General features: G+C 35.2%; 1 protein-coding gene across 7 annotated transcripts in view; it reads left to right on the forward strand.

Annotated features, from left to right (window-relative positions):
* Window positions 1-20,428, forward strand: part of CDC42BPA (CDC42 binding protein kinase alpha) — a 277,737-nt gene that overhangs the window by 189,826 nt on the left and 67,483 nt on the right. For all 7 annotated transcript variants that reach the window (XM_037510331.2, XM_054694969.1, XM_054694968.1 and 4 more), the window contains 3 exons: window positions 6,088-6,335; window positions 9,927-10,032; window positions 14,395-14,519. In XM_037510331.2, coding sequence (XP_037366228.1) covers window positions 6,088-6,335; window positions 9,927-10,032; window positions 14,395-14,519 — 479 coding nt within the window. The remainder of the gene's footprint in view (window positions 1-6,087; window positions 6,336-9,926; window positions 10,033-14,394; window positions 14,520-20,428) is intronic.

The following is a 20,428-nucleotide window of genomic DNA, read 5'->3' on the forward strand; positions in this document are numbered from 1 at the left end:
TCCTCTGTGGATAAGAGGACACTACTCTACTAGAAAAGAAGAATGGTCTAAAATTAAAATTAATCATCTTCGTACTCATGAGAAAAGAGCAAAATAAAATAAACCAAAAAAGAAATAATAAAAGTGAGAGTAGAAATCAATTAAATTAGAACTGGAAAATTATAAAGAAAATCAATGAAACCAAAACTTGTTCTCTAAAATGATCAGTAATAAGCTTCTGACTAAGAATATTGCTAAGATCAGTAATAAGCTTTATTTTGACAAAGAATATAGAAGAGTGAGGACACTACTAATATCAGAAATGAAAAAAAAAAAGGAATATCACTATACAACTGCACATCCCATGGACATTAAAAGGATAGTAAAGGCATACCATGAGCAGTTATATGTCCACAACTTTGATAATCTAGATAAAAATGATCAATTCCTTAAAAGACACAAGCTTCTGAAACTCACACAAGAAGAAATTAGTCATCTGAAAAGGACTCTATCAAAAAAGTTGAATCATTGATAATGTTCCGGAACAGAAAGCACCAGGCCCAGATGTGGTCACTGTTGAATTCTGGTAAACACTTAAAGAAGAAGTCATACCAATTCCCTGATGTCCAGTACAAAGTTGAAAATTAGTGGTGAGAGATGACATCCTTTCCTTGTTTGTGATCTTAGTGGGAAATCACTGAGTTTCTCACCAATAAATATGTTAACTGTAGGTTTCTGTGTAGACGTTCTTTATCAAGTTGAAGAAGTTATTCACTACTCCTGTTTCATTGAGAGTTTTTATCATGAATGGGTATTGGATTCTGTCAGATGCTCTTTCTGCATCTGTTGATGTGGTTGTGTGATTTTTATTTCTTAGCCTGTTGATATGAAGCACTACATTAATTGATTTCAGCATGATGAAACAGCCTTGGGTACATGACATAACTTCCACTTGGTCATAGTGTATAACTACTATATATTGTTGGAATCAATTTGCTAGTATTTTGTTGAGGAATTTTGCATCTATGTCTATGAGACATGTTGGTTTACAACTTTCTTTACTTGTGATGTCTTTTCTGCTTTTGGTATCAGGGCAATGCTGGTGTCATTGAATCATTTAGGAAGTATTCCCTCTGCTGCTGTTTTTTGAAAGAGATGCATGCCACAGTCCAGATTTCTCCTTTTATAGTGACATAGTGATTGGACTAGGGCCCACCCTAATAACTTCATTTTAACTATCTATAAGCACTCTATTTTATTTAATATTTTTCCAACCTTATTGAGGTATAATTGGCAAAAGTTGTTGTTGTTGTGGTGGTGGTGGTGGGGTGTGTGTATGTATGTATTAAAACCTAACTTGTTAGCAAATTTCAAATACTACAGTATTCTTAGCATGGTCATCTGCCTACATTAGATCTGTAGAGTTTATTCATCTTGCATATATTAAATTTTGTACCCTTTTGTTCAACATTTCCCCATGACAATTATCTTCTACTTTGGCTCCTCAGAGTTAGATTTTTAGTTTCTGCATGTAAGTCAGAACATGCAGTAGCTAAGTCCCCACTTTTCAGCAGTGTCACATCCTGAAGTACTGGTGGTTTGTGAATTTTGAGGGAATACAATTCAGCCATTAACACATGTATTTTTTACTTGAATATTATGATATAAACATTTTCACTCAGTATGTAATTGTCCCAAACACATTTTTAGTGATTATTAAAAAAATCCACTTACCTAGTTTCCTAATATTAAATGTTTAACTTTTGCAATATTATAATTCCTGTGAGCACCTTCCTGCACTGCTCTTTTGGTATCATTTTCTTAGGAAGATATCTAAAAATAAAGTTACCAGATCATTTTAAAGCACTCAGTATGTACCACAAATCTTTACAAGTATGAGAGATATTTCTTGCTTTATTAGTAAGTTGTTTAATCGTTTTCTCTTTGTGAACTATGTCTTTAAATCATGCTCATTTAATTTTATAGATTTAGTGTTTTTCTTATTTCATTTAAGATCTTTGCATAGTAAAAATTATACTTTTTCTAATATTTTTATTTACCAATTTATCATTTGTCCTTCAATTTTGGTCTTATTTATTTTTAAAATTAAAGATTTGTTTTAATTTCCCTTAGTGTTTGTTTGGTGTTGTTGCTTCAAAACATGGCTTTTCCTTTTTTCAGAGATTGCCAAGTATGTAATTCAGCTTTTTTCTGGATACTTCTATTTCTTTTAAAAAATACTTAACTCTAATCCTTTTGGGATTTGTTTCCTAAAGAATATGATGTGAGAACCAGTTTCATTCTTTTATTACTAGCTGGTGGTTTCAATTTTATTAATTGCACTGTTAATTATTAATTACACTATTAATTATTACCTCACTCATTGATTAAAGATGCCTCATATATTGAATTAAACTATTTTGGGATGGAGACCTTTCTATATTTTATTAAAGATTTATAGTATTCTAGGGCTTCCCCTGGTGGCGCAGGCGGTTGAGGGCCACGCTGTAAAGCTGTCCGCAGCCTATGCAGTGTCAGTTTATCCTCGGCCGGCAGGCGAGGTCCCACATGACGTGGCAGACCTCTCCTGTCTCACCCACTGCTCCCGTCAGCAGTGTATTTCGTCAGTCTGCCTATTCTGTTCCCCGCTCTGTATCTGGTGAACCTTTTCACCCTCCCGCGCATCTGGCCTGTACTCCAGTTTTTGTATAAAATAAATAAATTAAAAAAAAATTTATAGTATTCTTTAATATCTGAAAATATAATTCTCTCCCTATCTTTACTCTTTTTATTTTTTCAGGATTTTTTTGGGTACTTTTACTAATTTATATTTGCCCATGTACAAAGAACATTTGTTTCTATTCCTTACCCCGTGTTATTTCCCACATACTAAAAAAAAGCTTTGTTAGATTTGCAAGAGAGGTAATTTGAGAAATATTGAATACATGTATATTTAATCATCTCTTTTAATTACTTGTACTTTTCTATATTCAAGTCTTTTTTATACCTTTTATAAAGACTTCTAGTTTTTTTTACTATGTAAATCAGAAATATTACTCACTGTTGTTTTTTTCTCATATGTGTGTATATGTTAGTTTCTGGTGGTTTTTGTTTGATCATTTTGCTATTAACAGTGAAAACTTTTACTGTGCTTTCTTATTGCTTCCTCTGTTATCTAAAAATATTGATTTGTGCTTATCTTTTTTTTTAAAGATTTATTTTTATTTATTTATTTATACAAGCATTAGGTACAGTCAGAAGCGCGGGAGGGTGAGAGAATTCACCAGAGCCAGAGCGGGGAGCAGAGCAGGCAGAAGGACCGAAGTACACTGCTGAGGGGAGCAGCGGGCAGCAGGAGAGGTCTGCGTGCCATGTGGGACCCTCCTCCAGTGGCCGGGGAGCATCCGGGGATCGAACCGGCATTGCAGAGGCTGCGGGTAGCCTCGCAACCCAGCGCTCAACTGCTGCACCACCGGGGAGGCCCTGTGCTTATCTTTTTTAACTAATTTTTTTATTGAGACAATTTATATGTAACATTATTTTACTATCATTTATAAAGCATAATGATGCAGTATTTGTATATTGCACAATGATCACAATAAGTCTAGCTAATATCAGCACCACATTTGTATTTATCTCATACAATTTTTTTTTACCCAAATTTGTCAATTCTAATACTTATCAGTGGATTCATTTGCATTTTCTGGGGAAACAGTTATATTCAGTTGAAATGATAATGATTTATCACTTTTCTTTCTAGCATTCCTTTATGACTATTTTTTACATGCTACTAACACTAAATGAGAGAAATAGAGGGAAAACATCCTTTTTTTTTTTTTTTTTTTTTTTTTTAAAGATTCATTTATACAAGCACTGGGTACAGTCAGAAGCGTGGGAGGGTGAGAGAGTTCACCAGAGCCAGAGCAGGGAGCAGAACAGGCAGAAGGACCGAAGTACACTGCTGAGGGGAGCAGCGGGCGGCAGGAGAGGTCTGCGTGCCATGTGGGACCCTCGCCTGGTGGCCGGGGATCGAACCAGCGCTGCAGAGGCTGCAGGCAGCTTCGCAACCCAGTGCTCAACAGCTTCGCCACTGGGGAGGCCCTGTTGTTATTCTTAAATGTATTTTATGTACTTTTAATGTTTCCCCCATAGTTATTATTCTGCTTGATAGCTTAAACATGTACACTTTGTAAGTTAGGAGAATAAGTGTATTCCATTTTTGTTTTGTTTTATTGTGGGACTTAGGATAGTATAAAAAAATGTGTATTTGGGTGGGAGTATCTACTTAGATTATCAAATGGATTTGTTTTATTGTAATCTTTTTTTAAAAAATTAATCAATTTTGTGCATTTATATATGCTAATATCAAATTACCTTCAATACCTATAATAAAACCTATTTGTGGTAGGTATTTGTTCTTTACTACATATGATTTAATTCTTTTGTCAGCATTTTATCTGACTTTTACATCTTCATCAATAAGTGACATTAATCTGTAACTTTTCTTGGTAGTGTCTTTGTTAGGATTTGATTTCAGGGTAATTTTTTGCTTGAAATATCTAGTACATGCTGCCCCCGTCCCAACAGCCAGACTTTACTAAACAGATCAGCCAGCTCACAGTATTCTTTAGGTGATTAAAGAAGTAAAAAAGTGTTTAGGGCCTCCCCTGGTGGCGCAGTGGTTGAGCACTGGGCTGTGAGGCTGCCTGCAGCCTCTGCAGCGCCAGTTTGATCCCCGGCTGCCGGTGAGGGTCCCACATGGACCACAGACCTCTCCTGCAGTGCCCACTGCTCCCCTCAGCTGTGTATTTCGTCGGTCTGCCTGTTCTGGTCCCTGCTCTGCCTCTGGTGAATTCTCTCACTCTCCTGCGCTTCTGACTGTGTACCCAGTGCTTCTATAAATAAATAAATAAATCTTTAAAAAAAGGTAGTTTAGGTGAATGGTCAGTGCCACAGATGTCAGTGTAGATGCATAAGACCAAGAGCCTGACCTATGGTAGCTCTTCCCATTTTCAGCAGAGCTTTGGGTGCTGGGCTGCCTCAGAAACTGCGGACTTGTGTGGGCCTTGTATGTGGTAGGCACTTAATAATGAGACTTTGAATCAATGATTAAATATTGCAGTACGTACCCCCTACAGCCATTTTTCTCAGGCTGACATTGATGCATTTGTTTTGTTGTTTCATATTAATTATGTGCTCAAATTAGAAGGAGCAACATAGTTTTCTATGTGTTAACCATTTTTGTCCTTCATATTAACTTCAGAATAGGACATAACATCCTCCAAAATTTAATTTGAAGTTACTAAGATAAACCCATAGATTTTTTGAGTCTTAAAATTTTTATCACTTAGGAAGCTAGATAACGTAAAACAGTATAATGGAAAAATTACAAAGCTCAACAAATAATAACTCTGCTATTAATCTGTATATGCATATTTCTGTCTATATTTCAGCCACTACCTAGAAGAACTTTTAAACTTTGCATTTTTTCCTCCCTTATTACTAAGAATATCTTGCAACCTAATTTTTAAAAGATAGCTTTCAATCAGATTTTTCCTTAGTGAACTACCTAAACACAAACAGGACTATCATTTTTTCCCAGAGTGGATATGAATATGTAAGAATAGACCTTCATCTTTTCTCCCTAGATTGTTGGAAAAGCCTTTTTCCTTTTTGTACACTCCAGCTCTACCATTCCCTCACCCAATTTAATACTTTAAAGGAACAAATGGATTTGTAATATTTCACTCATTACTCAACAGAAACGTAGTGCAGTTAGATTTTTTTCCCACTTTATGTACCAGCAATAGTAGTATATAAATCAGAAATTTCAGTGTCAAACAGTTATTTTACAGCAGAAAATTCAGATAAATATACAGTCTTGGTGTGAAGAAAACTAAAATTCAACCACAATAACTATCTGCTAAGGAAATACTTTAAACATATGGCAGAGAAAATGTTATAGCTTTAATAAAGTATTATTTTTGTGTGATACTATGAAAAAAATGTTCAGTTATATGGACTGTCCTTTAATTAAAGAATGAAGTTAATATTTAATATTTTATTATTCTTTACATAAACTAATCTTTGTTATTATTGCTTCTATAGCAAAAACAAATCAGTTACTCACCAGGAATATGCAGTATAGAACATCAGCAAGAGATAACCAAACTGAAAACTGATTTGGAAAAGAAAAGTATCTTTTATGAAGAAGAATTATCTAAAAGAGAAGGTATTCATGCAAATGAAATTAAAAATCTGAAGAAAGAACTTCATGATTCAGAAGGCCAACAACTTGCTCTCAACAAAGAAATTATGATTTTGAAAGACAAATTGGAAAAAAACAGGAGAGAGAGGTAAGAAACAAATTTTTACGTCTCCAATAAATATTTATTGAATGCCTGATATATATATATGGGACTGGAGATACATAGGTGGTAAACAAGTCCCAGTTCTCAAGGAGAACAAATCAAGATTGGTAAATAGGAAATGGCAGTACAGCATGATAGGAAAACAAACAGAATGAGTATAGGAGCACCCACTGAAAAGCACAGAAGATGACTTTCATATGTCTAAACTTTGAGGACTAGATTATTTCTAAGCTAAAAGCAGAGAAAGCAGAAAGCTTTAGCAGTGGAAGTGTCTAGGGATAGACGGAATAGACTGCAGTCTAGAGGAAAAGAAAATATGAGCCATTCAGTAAAGGAAAGCTGTACACTATGGTGGAAGCATAAAAAGGAATATGAGAGTCGTGAGAAATGAGGACAGAAAGAAAATAGATACAAGAGCATGGCAGCGTATAAGAAAGTTAGACTTTATCCCTAAAGCCACTGGAGAAAAGTGATATGATTGTGTTTAACTTTTTAAAAGATCATTCTTACTACTATTGTCTGTGAGGAGCAGCTGCAGATGGGATCTAGCTGAGAGAGGATATATGGCTGAACCTTAGGTAGTGAGAGAGAAGATGAAAGTGTATGGATTCATAGTCTACTGAGAAGACAACCTGGAAGACATAGCAGCCAAATGTGAGAAATTATCAGTAGAAGAAATTGATGAACAACACTCAGGTATTTAGATTTTTGACAACTGAATGTAGGTCAGTGTTCTGTTGGAAGACTGAGTGTTTTAGTTTGATACATTCATTCAACGAAAGTTTTTTGACCCTCTTATATGTAAGGCAGTACTGTGCATTCTAGGAACATAGCAGAGAACAGACTGAAAAAATCTGTCCTTACAGTTTTCCTTTATTATTGTGAAAGAAGTAGACACGGTAAATAAAATATAGAACATATTAGATCATAAAAATATCTAATAGGATGGCCAAAAATATTACACTGGGAAGGTGACTTCTTAGTAGAGACTGAGGAAAGTGAAGGAGGTGTCTATACAGGTGTATGAAAAGAACATTCTACACAGGGAAAAACAACTCTATTCAAGAAATAATGAGAAGGCAAACTATGGAGTTAGTAAAAAGGTCTGTGTTTGCCAGGGATTGGGAAGAGAGAGGGAAGGATAGACAGAGCACAGAGGAGTTTTGGGACAATGAAACTGCTCTGTAAATAACACCATTAGCAGATGCATGTCATTATACATTTATCCAAACCCATAGAATGTACAGCACCAAGAATGAACTATAAGGTAAGGTATGGAGTGTGAGTGATAATGATGTATCAATGTAGATTCATCCGTTGCAACAAATGCAGTACTCTATGGGAGTTCATTGATAGTGAGGGATGTATGGCAAAAGGTATATATGGTAAATCTTCTTACTTTCTTTTCAATATTACTATAAACCTAAAACTTTTCTTGAAATATATAGTCTATGAAAAAATAGTAATAATGAGTCCAGTGTGACTGAAGCAGAATTAAGGGGGATGACTAGTAAGAGAGGTAATAGGGGCCAGATCATGCAAGATTTGTATATCAAGTTCAGTTGACTTAAAATATTTACTCTGAGTGAAAACATAGCAGAAATTATTGCAGGATTTTGAGTGGAAAATTTGCAAAATTGACTTATGTTTTAGCAGAATTACTCTGCTGGGTTAAGAATAGTCTGATTTGGATAAGAGAAAAAACAATGGAACTATTGAAAAGGCTATAGCAGTAATTCAGGAAAAGATGATAGTGACTTGGGCCCTGGATAGTAGCAGAATGGATGGACTGTTTGAATTCTGGTGTTCTTTATAGATAAAAATGATGGTATTTGCTCATGGACTAGGTATGGGATGAGACTGGAAGAGAAAGAATCAAGGATGATACTGAGGTTTTTGACCTTGGCAATTAGGAGTAAATAGCTACTGCTTAGAGAGAAGACTATAAGAGAAGAAAGTTTGGGATGAGAATGTTACCAGCAGTTCATTCTAAAGAAGTTACGTGTGCATTGTCTATTAGACACCCATGTGGAAATGTCAAGTAGATTATCATTCAAACCACTGTGGATTTCAGAGCTAGAGGTAAAACCCTGGAGTATTTATCACTCATATGATATTTAAAGCAGTGAGACTACATGAAATCACTTAGCAAATGAGCATAAATAGAAAAGAGGTCTTGGGGTAGAGACCTTGTATACCCCAATCTGTAGAAATTGGGAGATGAGGAAGAAACAACAAAGTAGATAGAGAGGGCAGGAAGAAGACCAGGTAAATTTGGAGTCCAGGAAGCCATGTGATGAAAGTATATCAAATCTGTCTACATGTTGAATGAGATGAGGTTCGAATGACATAAGATGAGCACTAGTGTCAGTTGAGTTTAGCAATGTGAAGGTCATTGGTGTCTTAGGTAAAACAATTTTAGTGAAATATATTTTTTTTAAGATTTTATTTATTTATACAAGCACTAGGTACAGGCAGAAGCGTGGGAGGGTGAGAGAATTCACCAGAGCCAGAGCGGGGAACAGAACAGGCAGACTGACGAAATACACTGCTGAGGGGAGCAGCAGGCATGGCAGGAGAGGTCTGTGTGCTATGTGGGACCCTCGCCAGCAGCTGGGGATCAAACCGGTACTGCAGAGGCTGTGGGCAGCTTCGCAGCCCAGCGCTCAAGCGCTGTGCCACCAGGGGAGGCCCAATTTTAGTGAAATATTAAAGGCAAAAACCCTACAGTGGGATCCAAACAGTTAAAGAACTGGAGACAGGGTATAGATGACACTATCGTTACTTTGTCTTTAATTGTAAGAGCAAGCAGTGCAATGAGGTAGTAATGAATGGAGAGATTTAGCTCAAAAGAATTATCTTAGTTTTCTTTATAATAGGAGAAATAATACCATGCTTATAGTCTGGTAGAAATTTCCTAATAGAATATTAGGATATGATAGTACATGTAGTGCTGTACTTCATTAGGCTCACAACAAACTATTAACCTGAGCTACATTTTTTACACACAGTAAGAGAAAAGAAAGGAGAGTGTAGATAACTGTTGCACTCTCTCAACTTGGGCATGTTGAATTTGAAGCTCTTGGGTGACATCTTTGTGGAGATAGCAAATCCACCGATTAAAGCACTTGGTCTGGCCCCCATTACCTCTCAAATGTGGATTCAGAGATTGTTAGCATAATAGATAACAGTTGAAATCAAGTAGTGTGATGGATGAGTTAGTTGAGGGTTAAAATGTGATTCATGTAGTTTCCTCTTTCCCTAACTAATTTCCCCATACTTTCTAGTATGTACATAACCAGTAAGATGAGCACAGCCAAGAGGACTGCAAATCATAGCTGTTTTCCTCAGGTTTTCAGCTGAAAAACAAAGTAGATGTTATTAAGCAGATAGAGCAATTTACTAATTCAAAGAAAATGGTTGTGACTTTTAAGATAAAGGATTGAGATTGGGAACAATCAAAATATAAGTGAATTTTCAGAATAAAGCATATGGTACAGTAGCCAATCTAAGATACCATTATTTTACCTTTTGTTCAATTTCTTTTTCTTCCTTTTATGCATTGAATTGGGTTAGTCAAAGTGAAAGGGAAGAATTTGAAAATGAATTCAAGCAACAGTATGAACGAGAGAAAGTGTTGTTAACTGAAGAAAATAAAAAACTGACAAGTGAACTTGATAAGGTGAGTGAGTCAATCTCATTTACATTAGTTTAGCACATACTGGATGCTCAATTGTGGAAAGAAACTGTGGGTATAATTTTATATTTGGTATATATTTTTGGTTTACTGTTCCACCTAGTAAGTAAAGCTTGCTTTTATGCTCTAGGTAATTTTTTGTTATATAAATCTGTATAGGAGTTTCCTGAAAAGAGGATTTCCTCCTATTCTTTGTCCCATTTACTTTTTGAGTTTCCAGTCTTTATTTTACTCTTTACCTATTACATTTTTCATTCTTTTCTCTCATATTTGTATTTTCCTCTGTCATGGCTAATTAAGTTAAGGCAGGGTCCTACCAAGAGCAGGAAATCTTAGTAATTTGGGATTAATCAAAGATTTCATAGATATGACATTACAAGCAGAATCCTTAAGAGAAAAGAGGCATAAGAGAAAAATAATTTCTTAATAGAAAAAAAAATGGAAAAATTGAACATAAAGAAAATGAAAAGATACCGATACAGAGGAAATGTTTATAATTTATTTATCTGATAAAAGACTTATATTCAGAATATATAAAGAAATCTTGCTGAGGTGCTAAAATGTATTCCTGGACTCTATATAGTATTACAAGCAAATGTTATATAAATAAATTTTTTCAAAAATATAAAGAACTCTTAAAACTTAAGAAATTTTACAATAACCCAATGAAAAAATGGGGAAAATATTTGAATAGACATTTTATGAAAGAAAACATGAACAAATAAGCATATGCAAAGACTTAATATCATTAGTCATTAGGGAAATACAAGTTAAAACAACAGTAATATGGTGCTCTGTACCTCTGAAGTGACTACAATCAATTATAGTGACCACACCGATGGTTGGCAAGAAGGTGGAGGATCTGGAATTCATACATTGCTTATAAAAGTGTAAGCTGGTATAACCACTTAAGAGAATAATTCCAAAATTTCTCAAGTTATGGATATACTTACCATATAACCCCAAATTCTCCTAAATGCTTCTCTAAAAGAATTGAAAGTATAGTCCTTTTAAAAGACTTGATTGTGGGGCCTCCCTGGTGGCACAACGGGTTAAGATGCAACTTATGAAGCTGTCTGCAGCCACGGCAGCACGAGTTCAATCCCCTGCCAGGGAGGTGACCCACATGGCACAGTAGACCTTTCCTGACTTACCCGTTGCTCCCCTCCCCAGTGTATTTCAGTCAGTCTGCCTGTTCTAGTTCCCCACTCTGTCTCTGGTGAATCCTCTCAACCCCCCACACCTCTGGCCTGTACCCAGTTCTTGTATGCATAAATAAATAAATCTTAAAAGAATTTTTAAAAGACTTGATTGTGAATATTCACAACATCATTATTCATAGTAGAAAACAACTGGAAGCAATACAAATGTCCAACTAGTAAATGGATAAGCATTCTAGTAGCTATATCATAGAATATTACTCAGCTGTTTAAAAAAAAAGTAAATTTCTGATATATGTAGCACCATGTTTGACCCTCAATAATATAAGTGAAAAAAGCCTCACACAAAACATACCTGTATGATTCCATTAATATAAAATTTCTAGAAAATGCAAAACTATAGACAGAGAAAGTAGATCAACCTTGGGTAGAAGCCAGGTTTAACTGCAAACCAACATGAGTGAAATTTCTCAGGAGTCAAAAGTGTTTCAAGTGGTATTGAGATGATTGTTGCACAAATGTTTCATTTACTAGAAATCAGCAAACCATATACTTATCATTATGTGAGTGTTATAGTATGTATATTATACATCAGTAATGCTGTACAAAGAAATAACTGGTAAAATCAGTTTTCAAGGATTTAAACACTCCCTGAGGTACAAAACTTAAATTTCTTATTGCAAGCAGACAATTACTGTGAGAGTTGGCAGCGGTAGCTTTTCTGAACCTCATTTTCTTCTCAGAAGACAAAGAGGTTTGAGGTAGGTTTAAGTGAAGTAATATGCATGAAATAATTTGTTCCTTTTTCAAAAAGGAAGGAATGAAACTTTGCCCTTTGGTGACTTACTTGCTAGATTCTGCCTTTTTGTTTTGGCTTTCTGCTGGTTGGATGGGGTAATCCATTTGGGATTTGGGAGGGTAATCTGTTTAGTTGGTGGATTCAAATGCTGCTCTCACCCAGAAAAAAACACCCCAGAATAAATTTGCCCAGTTGTGTGGTACCCTCTGACCCAGTCAGTTGAAATCTAAAATAAACAATTACATGACTCCTCACCCCCCACAAATCTTCAGTAAATAGTTCTTCTAAAGTTTAAAAACTTTAAAATAAGTGTATGATGTGTTCAAGAAAATAGAAGATATGATGGAGAATATAAGTAAACACTTGATAAGGGTCTAATAGAATTCCTAGAAGCAGAAAATAAAATAACTTGAGTACTCAATAGAAAGTCTTAATAGTGGATTAGGAAGAGCCAAAGAAAGGAATAAGTAAGCATAAATTTTTTTCTATAGACTAAATTTGGATAGACATTTAAAAAATGGAAATGTATATAAAAGAGGGTATGAGACAGGGCACATGATAAAAATGTCTGATACACAAATATTTGCTTCCCAGCATGAGAAGAGAAACTGTGACAGAAGCAATATTTGAAGAGTAAGTGACTCATAATTTTCCAAAACCTATGAGAAACTTTTAGCCGTAAATTCAATAACCCTAACAGTGATAAACAGCAATTAAACTCCACTTAAGCACATCCTAGAAAAACTGCTGAAAAACAGCAAAGAAAATCATAAAAGCAGCCAGAAAAGAAAGACCCATTATATTCAAAGGAGCAAAAGTTACACTGCTGACTTCCCAACAGAAAAAACTGAATCAAGAATATAAAGGAGTGATGTTTTCAAAGTGTTAAAGTAAAATATTGAAATAAAATGAAGTAAAATGACCTAGAATGTTATATACAACAAAAAAATCTTTCAAAAATGGTGAAAATTTATACTGTAGAAAAATCTGTGGGACAAAAATCTACTTTCTACAACAAATAAACTACAAGAAAAATAAACATGTTAGAGGGGACCAGCTATGGAATAGATACTTGTGTTCCTCCAATATTCATAGGTCATTAGGGTGAAATCATTAGTCATTAGGGCAAAATCTTCATGAATATGATTTATGCCCTTATAATAGAAACCTCAAAGAGCTCATTCACTCCTTTCATCATCTTGAGGACATACAAAAAAGACAGCCAACTATGAACCAAAAGCAGACCTTCATCAGATACCATAGTTTGGTTGTAGACTTCCCAGAACCTGGAAATATATGAGAAAAAATATTTCTTGCTTAATTCACTCAGGTTCATGGTATTTTGTCATAGCAGGCCAAAGAAACTAATACAGGAGCCTCTACAAAAGAGACTTAAAAGATATAACAATCACTCAGCCACGTTAACTTGCTGGTATCTTTACTCAATTCAATAAACTTTAGTTTTTTGATATTTTAAGAACTAGAAATATGAATAATTATTACCTATCTGATAATAGCAAGAAACTTATCTACTTCAAGTATGATAATGACATTGGTTATATTTTAAAAGAAAGAGCCTTTTTTCCCTAGGGATACACAGAAATGAGAAATGTAAAATTATATGATTTGTTATTTGCTTCAGAATAATACAGGAAAAATGGTGAGAAGACAAGAATTATAAACAAAACAATGTTGAATTTGTGTGATAGACTTGTATTCTACTGACTTTTTGTTCATGCTTAGAATTCTTTATTAGGTTTTGGATTTTTTTTTAAATATTTATTTATTTATTTATACATTTATACAAGCACTGGGTACAATCAGAAGCACGGGAGGGTGAGAGAATTCACCAGAGCCAGAACGGGAAACAGAACAGGCAGATTGATGAAATACACTGCTGAGGGGAGCAATGGGCACGGCAGGAGAGGTCTGCGTGCCATGTGGGACCCTTGCCGGTGGCCAGGAATTGAACTGGCGCTGCAGAGGCTGTGGGCAGCTTCACAGCCCAGCGCTCAACCTCTGTGCCACCAGGGGAGGCCCAGGTTTTGGATTTTTTTAATGGATGATAAAGACATTTTCAGAAAAAAAAATTCAGAGATGTTACTGGCATAGTTGTGGAGTTCTTCAGGCAAATGGAGAATTTTCACAAATGGAGAATTTTCACAAATGTAACTAATTTCAATATAGGAAGTAAGAGAAAAAGCAAAGGCAAAAGAATTCAAAGAGTACTTATGTTCCAAATTCCGTAATCAAACTGGTGCATAATAAGAAATCAGGAAGACAAGTATTTTGAGTAGAAAATGGTGAGTTATCAGGCTTAACAAGAAGCATTTAAGTACCTTGAATTCCTGTTCCTAAAAGTTACATGCATTTAAAACTACCTTTCAGCTTACCACATTGTATGAGAACTTAAGTATTCACAACCAGCAGTTAGAAGAAGAGGTAAAAGATCTAGCAGATAAGAAAGAATCAGTTGCACATTGGGAAGCCCAAATCACAGAAATAATTCAATGGTGAGTACTCTTTTAAATGTGTTTTTATGGGTGATTTTTGCATATATGACCAGGTTGATATGAATTCCAGGAAGCTACTAACTTGTTCTTTGTCTTTATTTTTTGCTGTGAAAAATAATACCCTGAAAAGCATTATGTTACCGACTTTTTACTTATCACTGATTTATGTTCTGTATTTTCTGTTCCCAAACACCAAAAAATATCCTGTATCAGCTTTATACAGCGTAATTTAAAAATGATATTTCTTTATAAGAAAAGAAAATGTTATTCTCTTCCACATTGTGATAGAATAGAGGTTGGGATCACCTTTTCCCTAAAAACAATATAAAAAATATTAGTCCAAAGAAAGATTCAGAAGTTTCCCAACAAAATCCCAGAACTGCCTCACAGAGGAAATGAACTAAGGTTAGTGGCAGGCTGTGGGGAAAGCAGGGAGGAGGCAAAGGGGAGCATGACAGAGAAAGTAGTTACTCCAGCCAGCAGAACAGGCTCTAGGTTGACTGTCCATGGCATGAGGATGGGGCACTCCAGGTCACTATGAATTTCCCTGGAGGAACTTTTCAGAAAGGGTGTACCATCACTCACATGTGCAGGTCCCACCTGGGATGTTTGGAACTCCAGGACCAGTGCAGCCAAGGAAAGCTCTCCTACTACCCCATTCCAATAGTAAGAGATCAAGGGGTCATTATGTGTGGCCAGGCTGGGCACCTTCATGGGCCCAATAGCAGAAACGAAGACTGTGAAAGAGACAATTTACTACTACCTTAAAAACTATCAAGTGGGTGTGTAGCCCTTGCCACTCAGGTCCATTATGGCTGGGCAGGCCATTGCTATGGTTGTAGCCTGACACTGGGACATACAAACCACTTGGGCACATCCTGCTGTCCAGACCTAACTGTGTCCTGGAGCATGAGCCTTGTGGACCATGTGGGTTTAATGGACTTTTGCAGAGCTTACCTTCCTAAAATAAATGAATATACTTTCTTTTCAAGTGCACATGGAACATTCTCAAGAATAGACCATATACTGAGACAGAAAGCATGTCTCAGAAAATTATGAAAATAGAAATTATATTAAGCATCTTCTCAAATCACATTGATATAAAGCTAGAAATTAACATACAGAAAGAATCTCAAATAAGCCAAAGCATGTAGTGACTAAGCCAAATGCATTCAACAACCCTGAGTCAATGAAGAAATCAAAGAAGAAACAAACAAAAAAAAAATCTAAAGACTAATGAAAATGGAGAGACAAGCTACCAGATCCTGTGGGGAATGCTCTAAGAGCAGGATTATGAATGAAGTTCATATCAATACAGGCCTACTTTTTTATTTTAAAGGAAACTCAAACAATCTAACTCTACTTCTGTGGGATGTGGAAAAAGCACAAGAAATGTATCCATAACTCAGTAGAAGGAAAGAAGTAATAAAGGAGATAAAAAAATTAAATAGAAAACAAAAGGACAGCTTAAAAGATCAGTGAAATCAAGAGCTGATTCTCTGAAAAAATAAAATTGACAAACCCTTAGCTAAGAAGAGAGAAACCCCAAATAAATCAGAAATGAAAGAGGCAAAATTACAACAGATGCCACAGAAATACAAAGAATCCTAAGATAAGAATAAGAATCTTAAGAATCTGCTATGAACATCCCTTTGCAAACAAATTGGAAAACCTCGAAGAAATGGACAATTTTTTTTCTTCCAAACCAGAATGAAATAGACAGTTAAACAATCCAATCACAAGCACAGAAATTGAAAGAGTAAATAAAAAGTCTCCCTAAGAACAAAAGCCCAGAGCCAGATGGCCTCTTTAGTGAATTCTATCAAACCTTCAAAGAAAACTAGTTCCTATCCTACCAAAACTCTTCAAAATAAGTGAACAGGGTGGAAAACTCCACAACACATTCTGTGAGGCCAGTATTACCCTGATCCCAAAACCAAACAGACCATTCCAAAAAAAGAAAAATATAGACTGATATTCCTGATGAATCAAGACACAAAAATCCTCAGCAAACACCTAGTAAACCAAATACAGCAATATATTAAGAGAATCATGCACCATTATCAAGCAGCCTTCATCCCAAGGCGCAAGGCTAGACAACATACACAAATCAATCAGTTTCCTTCACTAGATTAACAAAAAGGATAATAAAAAATCACATGGTCATTTCAATAGATGGCAAAATTTTTTTTTACAAGATTCAACATCCATTTGTGATAAAAACTTTCAATATAATGGGAACTTACCTAAACATAAAAACCATGTGTGACAAACCCACAGCCAGTGTCACACTCAGTGGTAAAAAGCTGAAAGCATTTCCACTAAGATCATGAAAAAAGACAAGGATGTCCAATGTGACCACAGTATTGCAAGTCTCAACCAGAGTTTGGCAAGGAGAAGAAATAAAAAAGAATCCATGCTGGAAAACAGGTACAACTGTCACTATTTGCAAATGACATAATATACATAATAAACCTAAAAGACTACCCGAGAACTACTAGAAATAGTAAATGCAGTAAAGTGGCAGGAAACAAAGTCAATACACAAAAATCAGTTGCATTTCTATATGTAAATTTTGTATCAGAAGAAAGAGAAATAATGAAAACTTACCATTTACAAAAACACTACAAGAATGAAATACTTTGAGTAAACTTAATGAAGGAGGTTAAGGACCTATATATTGAAACTATAAGACTCTGAAGGAAAATAGCTAAAACAATCCTGAGAGAAAAGAAGAAAAATAGAGAGGTATTACTTTTCCTGACATAAAACTAGCCTACTTAGCAGCAGTGATCAAAACAGTATCGTATTAGAACAAAAATAACAGCTCAGACCAATGGAATAGAATATAAAGCCCAGAGATCACAGATATGGATTGTTAATCTTTGACAAAGGAACCATGATCATACAATGGAGAAAAAAGAGCCTCTTTAATTCCATACACAAAAATGAATTCAAAATAGATTATAGGTATGGATAAAAGAACTTGAAATCATTAAGTACTTGAAAGGAACCATAAGGGACACACTATAGGATATATCTACCACAAGAACATATTTGGGATTACAAATCCAGTGACAAGGAAACAAAAGCAAAAATAAAAAGGTATTGTAATCAAACTAAAAAGGTATTGTATCTCAAAAGAAGCCATCACAAACAAAAAGGCAACCTACAGAATGGGAGAACTTTCTGTTGTATATCTGACAAGGCCGAGTTCCAAAAAATACAAAGTAATTATATAATCCAACAAACAAAAAAATCAACAGCTGAATCAAAAAGTGGGCAAAAGACCCAATTAGACATTTTCTAAAGAAATTATTCAGATAACCTGCGTACATAAAAAAAAAAAAATCATTCAACATCACTTACAAATGCAAATCAAACCACAAAAGATACCACCTCAACCCTGTGAGAATGGCCCATGTCAAAACATCTAGAAACAAGTATCAAGGAGGATATAGAGAAAAAGGAACCCTCATTCACTGTTGATAGGAATGTAGGCTGTTTCATCATACATGGAAAACAGTATAGAGGGTCAAAATATTAAATATAATTAAATATAAATCTACCACACAATCCAGCAACTCCATTCCTAGGTATCTAGCTGAAGAAATAAAAACACTAACTTGTGAAGATGTATGTACTTTTATATTCATTGTAGCATTATTTACAATAACCAAGCTATGAAAATGACTAAGGGTGCATCGATGGGTGATTTCATAAAGAAGATGTTGTATATGAACACAGTGAAATACTACTCAGCTATTTAAAAAAAAAGATGAAAGCTTGTCACCTACAAGAACATGAATGGAATGAAATGGTATTATGTTGAGTAAAATAAGTCAGAAGAAGATAATTTCATTCATACATGGAATACAAAGAAGCAATGCAATACAAAGAAACAAAGCAAAAAAAAAACAGACAAAAACAAGCTGAAACCCTTGGATACTGAACAACAAAGATTACCAGAGAGGGGGTGATGGTAAGTGCAAAGTTTAGGGTCCACTGGCCTGTGATGGGAGGTTATTGATACTTTGGTGATAGGTGTGGCTTGTTAACATACATTTAAAGAATTGTGAACCTCTTCTAAATCATATAAAGTGTTGTAAACCAATGTTACCACATTAAAAAAAAAAGTCCCCCACCAAGAAAAAATGAAGTTTTTAGTATGTGTACAACTCCCGAAGTTTTTAAGGTCTACATCTTAACTATCTGTCTTCCTACTATTTTAATAGACTATAGTTTCAGCTTCAGCAAAATAGTTCAAGTAGAAATTAGACTTAAGAGCATATGTAAGAGTGAGTGAAGGGGACCTCCCTGGTGTGCAAGGGGTTAAGTCTCAGCACTATGAAGCCATACACAGCCACTGCAAGCCCAAGTTCAATCCCCAGCCAGGGAGGTGACCCACATGGCTCAGCAGACCTCTCCTGCTTCACCTGCTGCTCCCCTCAGCAGTGTATTTCAGTCAATCTGCCTGTTCTGCTCCCCACTCTGTCTCTGGTGCATCCTCTCACCACCCCATTTCTGGCCTACACCCCAGCTCTTATATGAGTAAATAAAAAAATCTTTTAAAAAAAAAAGTGAGTGAGTGCAGGGGTAAATACTGTAGCAGTTAGATATAAGTAGTATGCCAATGAAAGGGAAGGAGATAAAGGATGTCAGGGCTTGAGGCAGCTAGGGCAGGGAACTTTTTTTGTATTGGGAAAAGCCTGTACATGTTAACCTGGCCATTTAGATAATATTTTCTTCATTTATATCCTCTATGTGTCTTTCTTTATACTCTACAGAAGGTAATCTCCCTCCTTCCTCATATGTTCTTTATACTTAGATTGGGTGATTAGGTAGAAAGATTGTGGTCACTTGTCCAAAGTTAAAGAATTTTAGAAGGAAACAGACTCCTTCTATACAGCTTTCTTAATATTTTCTTCAACAGGCAATGAAAAAATGCTTATATGTGTAGCATACAAATGTAAATGTCACTAGGGTACACAACTTTTTACAACTATCTGGTTCCTTCTTTTAGGTTATTTTGCTTATGCTCCCCTCAACACCTCCCCATCTGAGGGAAGAAAGTTCTTCTCCCTTTTAAAGATTCTCTTAAAGCTAGCTAGTTAGTTAAATATGAATTTGACTCCTCAGGAGTTGTTCTAAAAGATACTGAAGCAAAGCTCAAGATTTAAATTTATCTTCTGTGTCCACCATAGATCAATATTGATTTACTTTCCTGATTGCTTCAATGGCCTGAATTTTTTCTGTGGGGGAAAAAACAAAACAAAACAGCACAACAAAGGCAAATTGTCTTCCCCTAAGTGTTAGAATATACTTCTGAGCATTGTAAATATTAACTTGTGTTTTTGTTTTTTTCCCTCATCGCTTTCTATATACCAGTGGTTTTCATTCTTGAGAATAGCATGATCCCACTGTGTTCTTCCCCTTTTTGGAGATGTAACAAATGCAGACTTCCTCTTGGAAAATTCTAAAATGTGGTGTTTGTCTCATTGAATATAATTTGAAAATATTTCTGTCTAAAATCATAATTGCATCAGCAAAAATAGCCTTAAGACAGTAAATAGAATCTGAGTTTCAGTAGACTTTACTCTTTTGTTGGACCATTTTTTGCAGTATAGCCCTGATTTTTTCAGAATATTCTACGTTAAAGTTTCTAAATATAGTATGCTTCAGTTTTAAGAAGGATGTGTTGTGTTTTCATAAGATAAAATGGCAGAATCCAATTAATGAAAAATCTTAATATCCAAGAGTATTTGGGTGCTTCATGTTGGATGAAAGAGTATTCATTGTGTGGTTAAAGGACACAGTTGTACTAACTCATCAGACATGACTAACTCAGACTTTGCTAAACATGGCCAGCTCTAATTTGTAGGTGTCTGAACTGTTCAGTAAGCCTCTCC

The sequence above is a fragment of the Talpa occidentalis genome, unplaced genomic scaffold (genome assembly GCF_014898055.3).
Source record: "Talpa occidentalis isolate TD23 unplaced genomic scaffold, MPIMG_talOcc4v2.1 talOcc4.14, whole genome shotgun sequence".
Classification (NCBI taxonomy): Eukaryota; Metazoa; Chordata; class Mammalia; order Eulipotyphla; family Talpidae; genus Talpa; species Talpa occidentalis.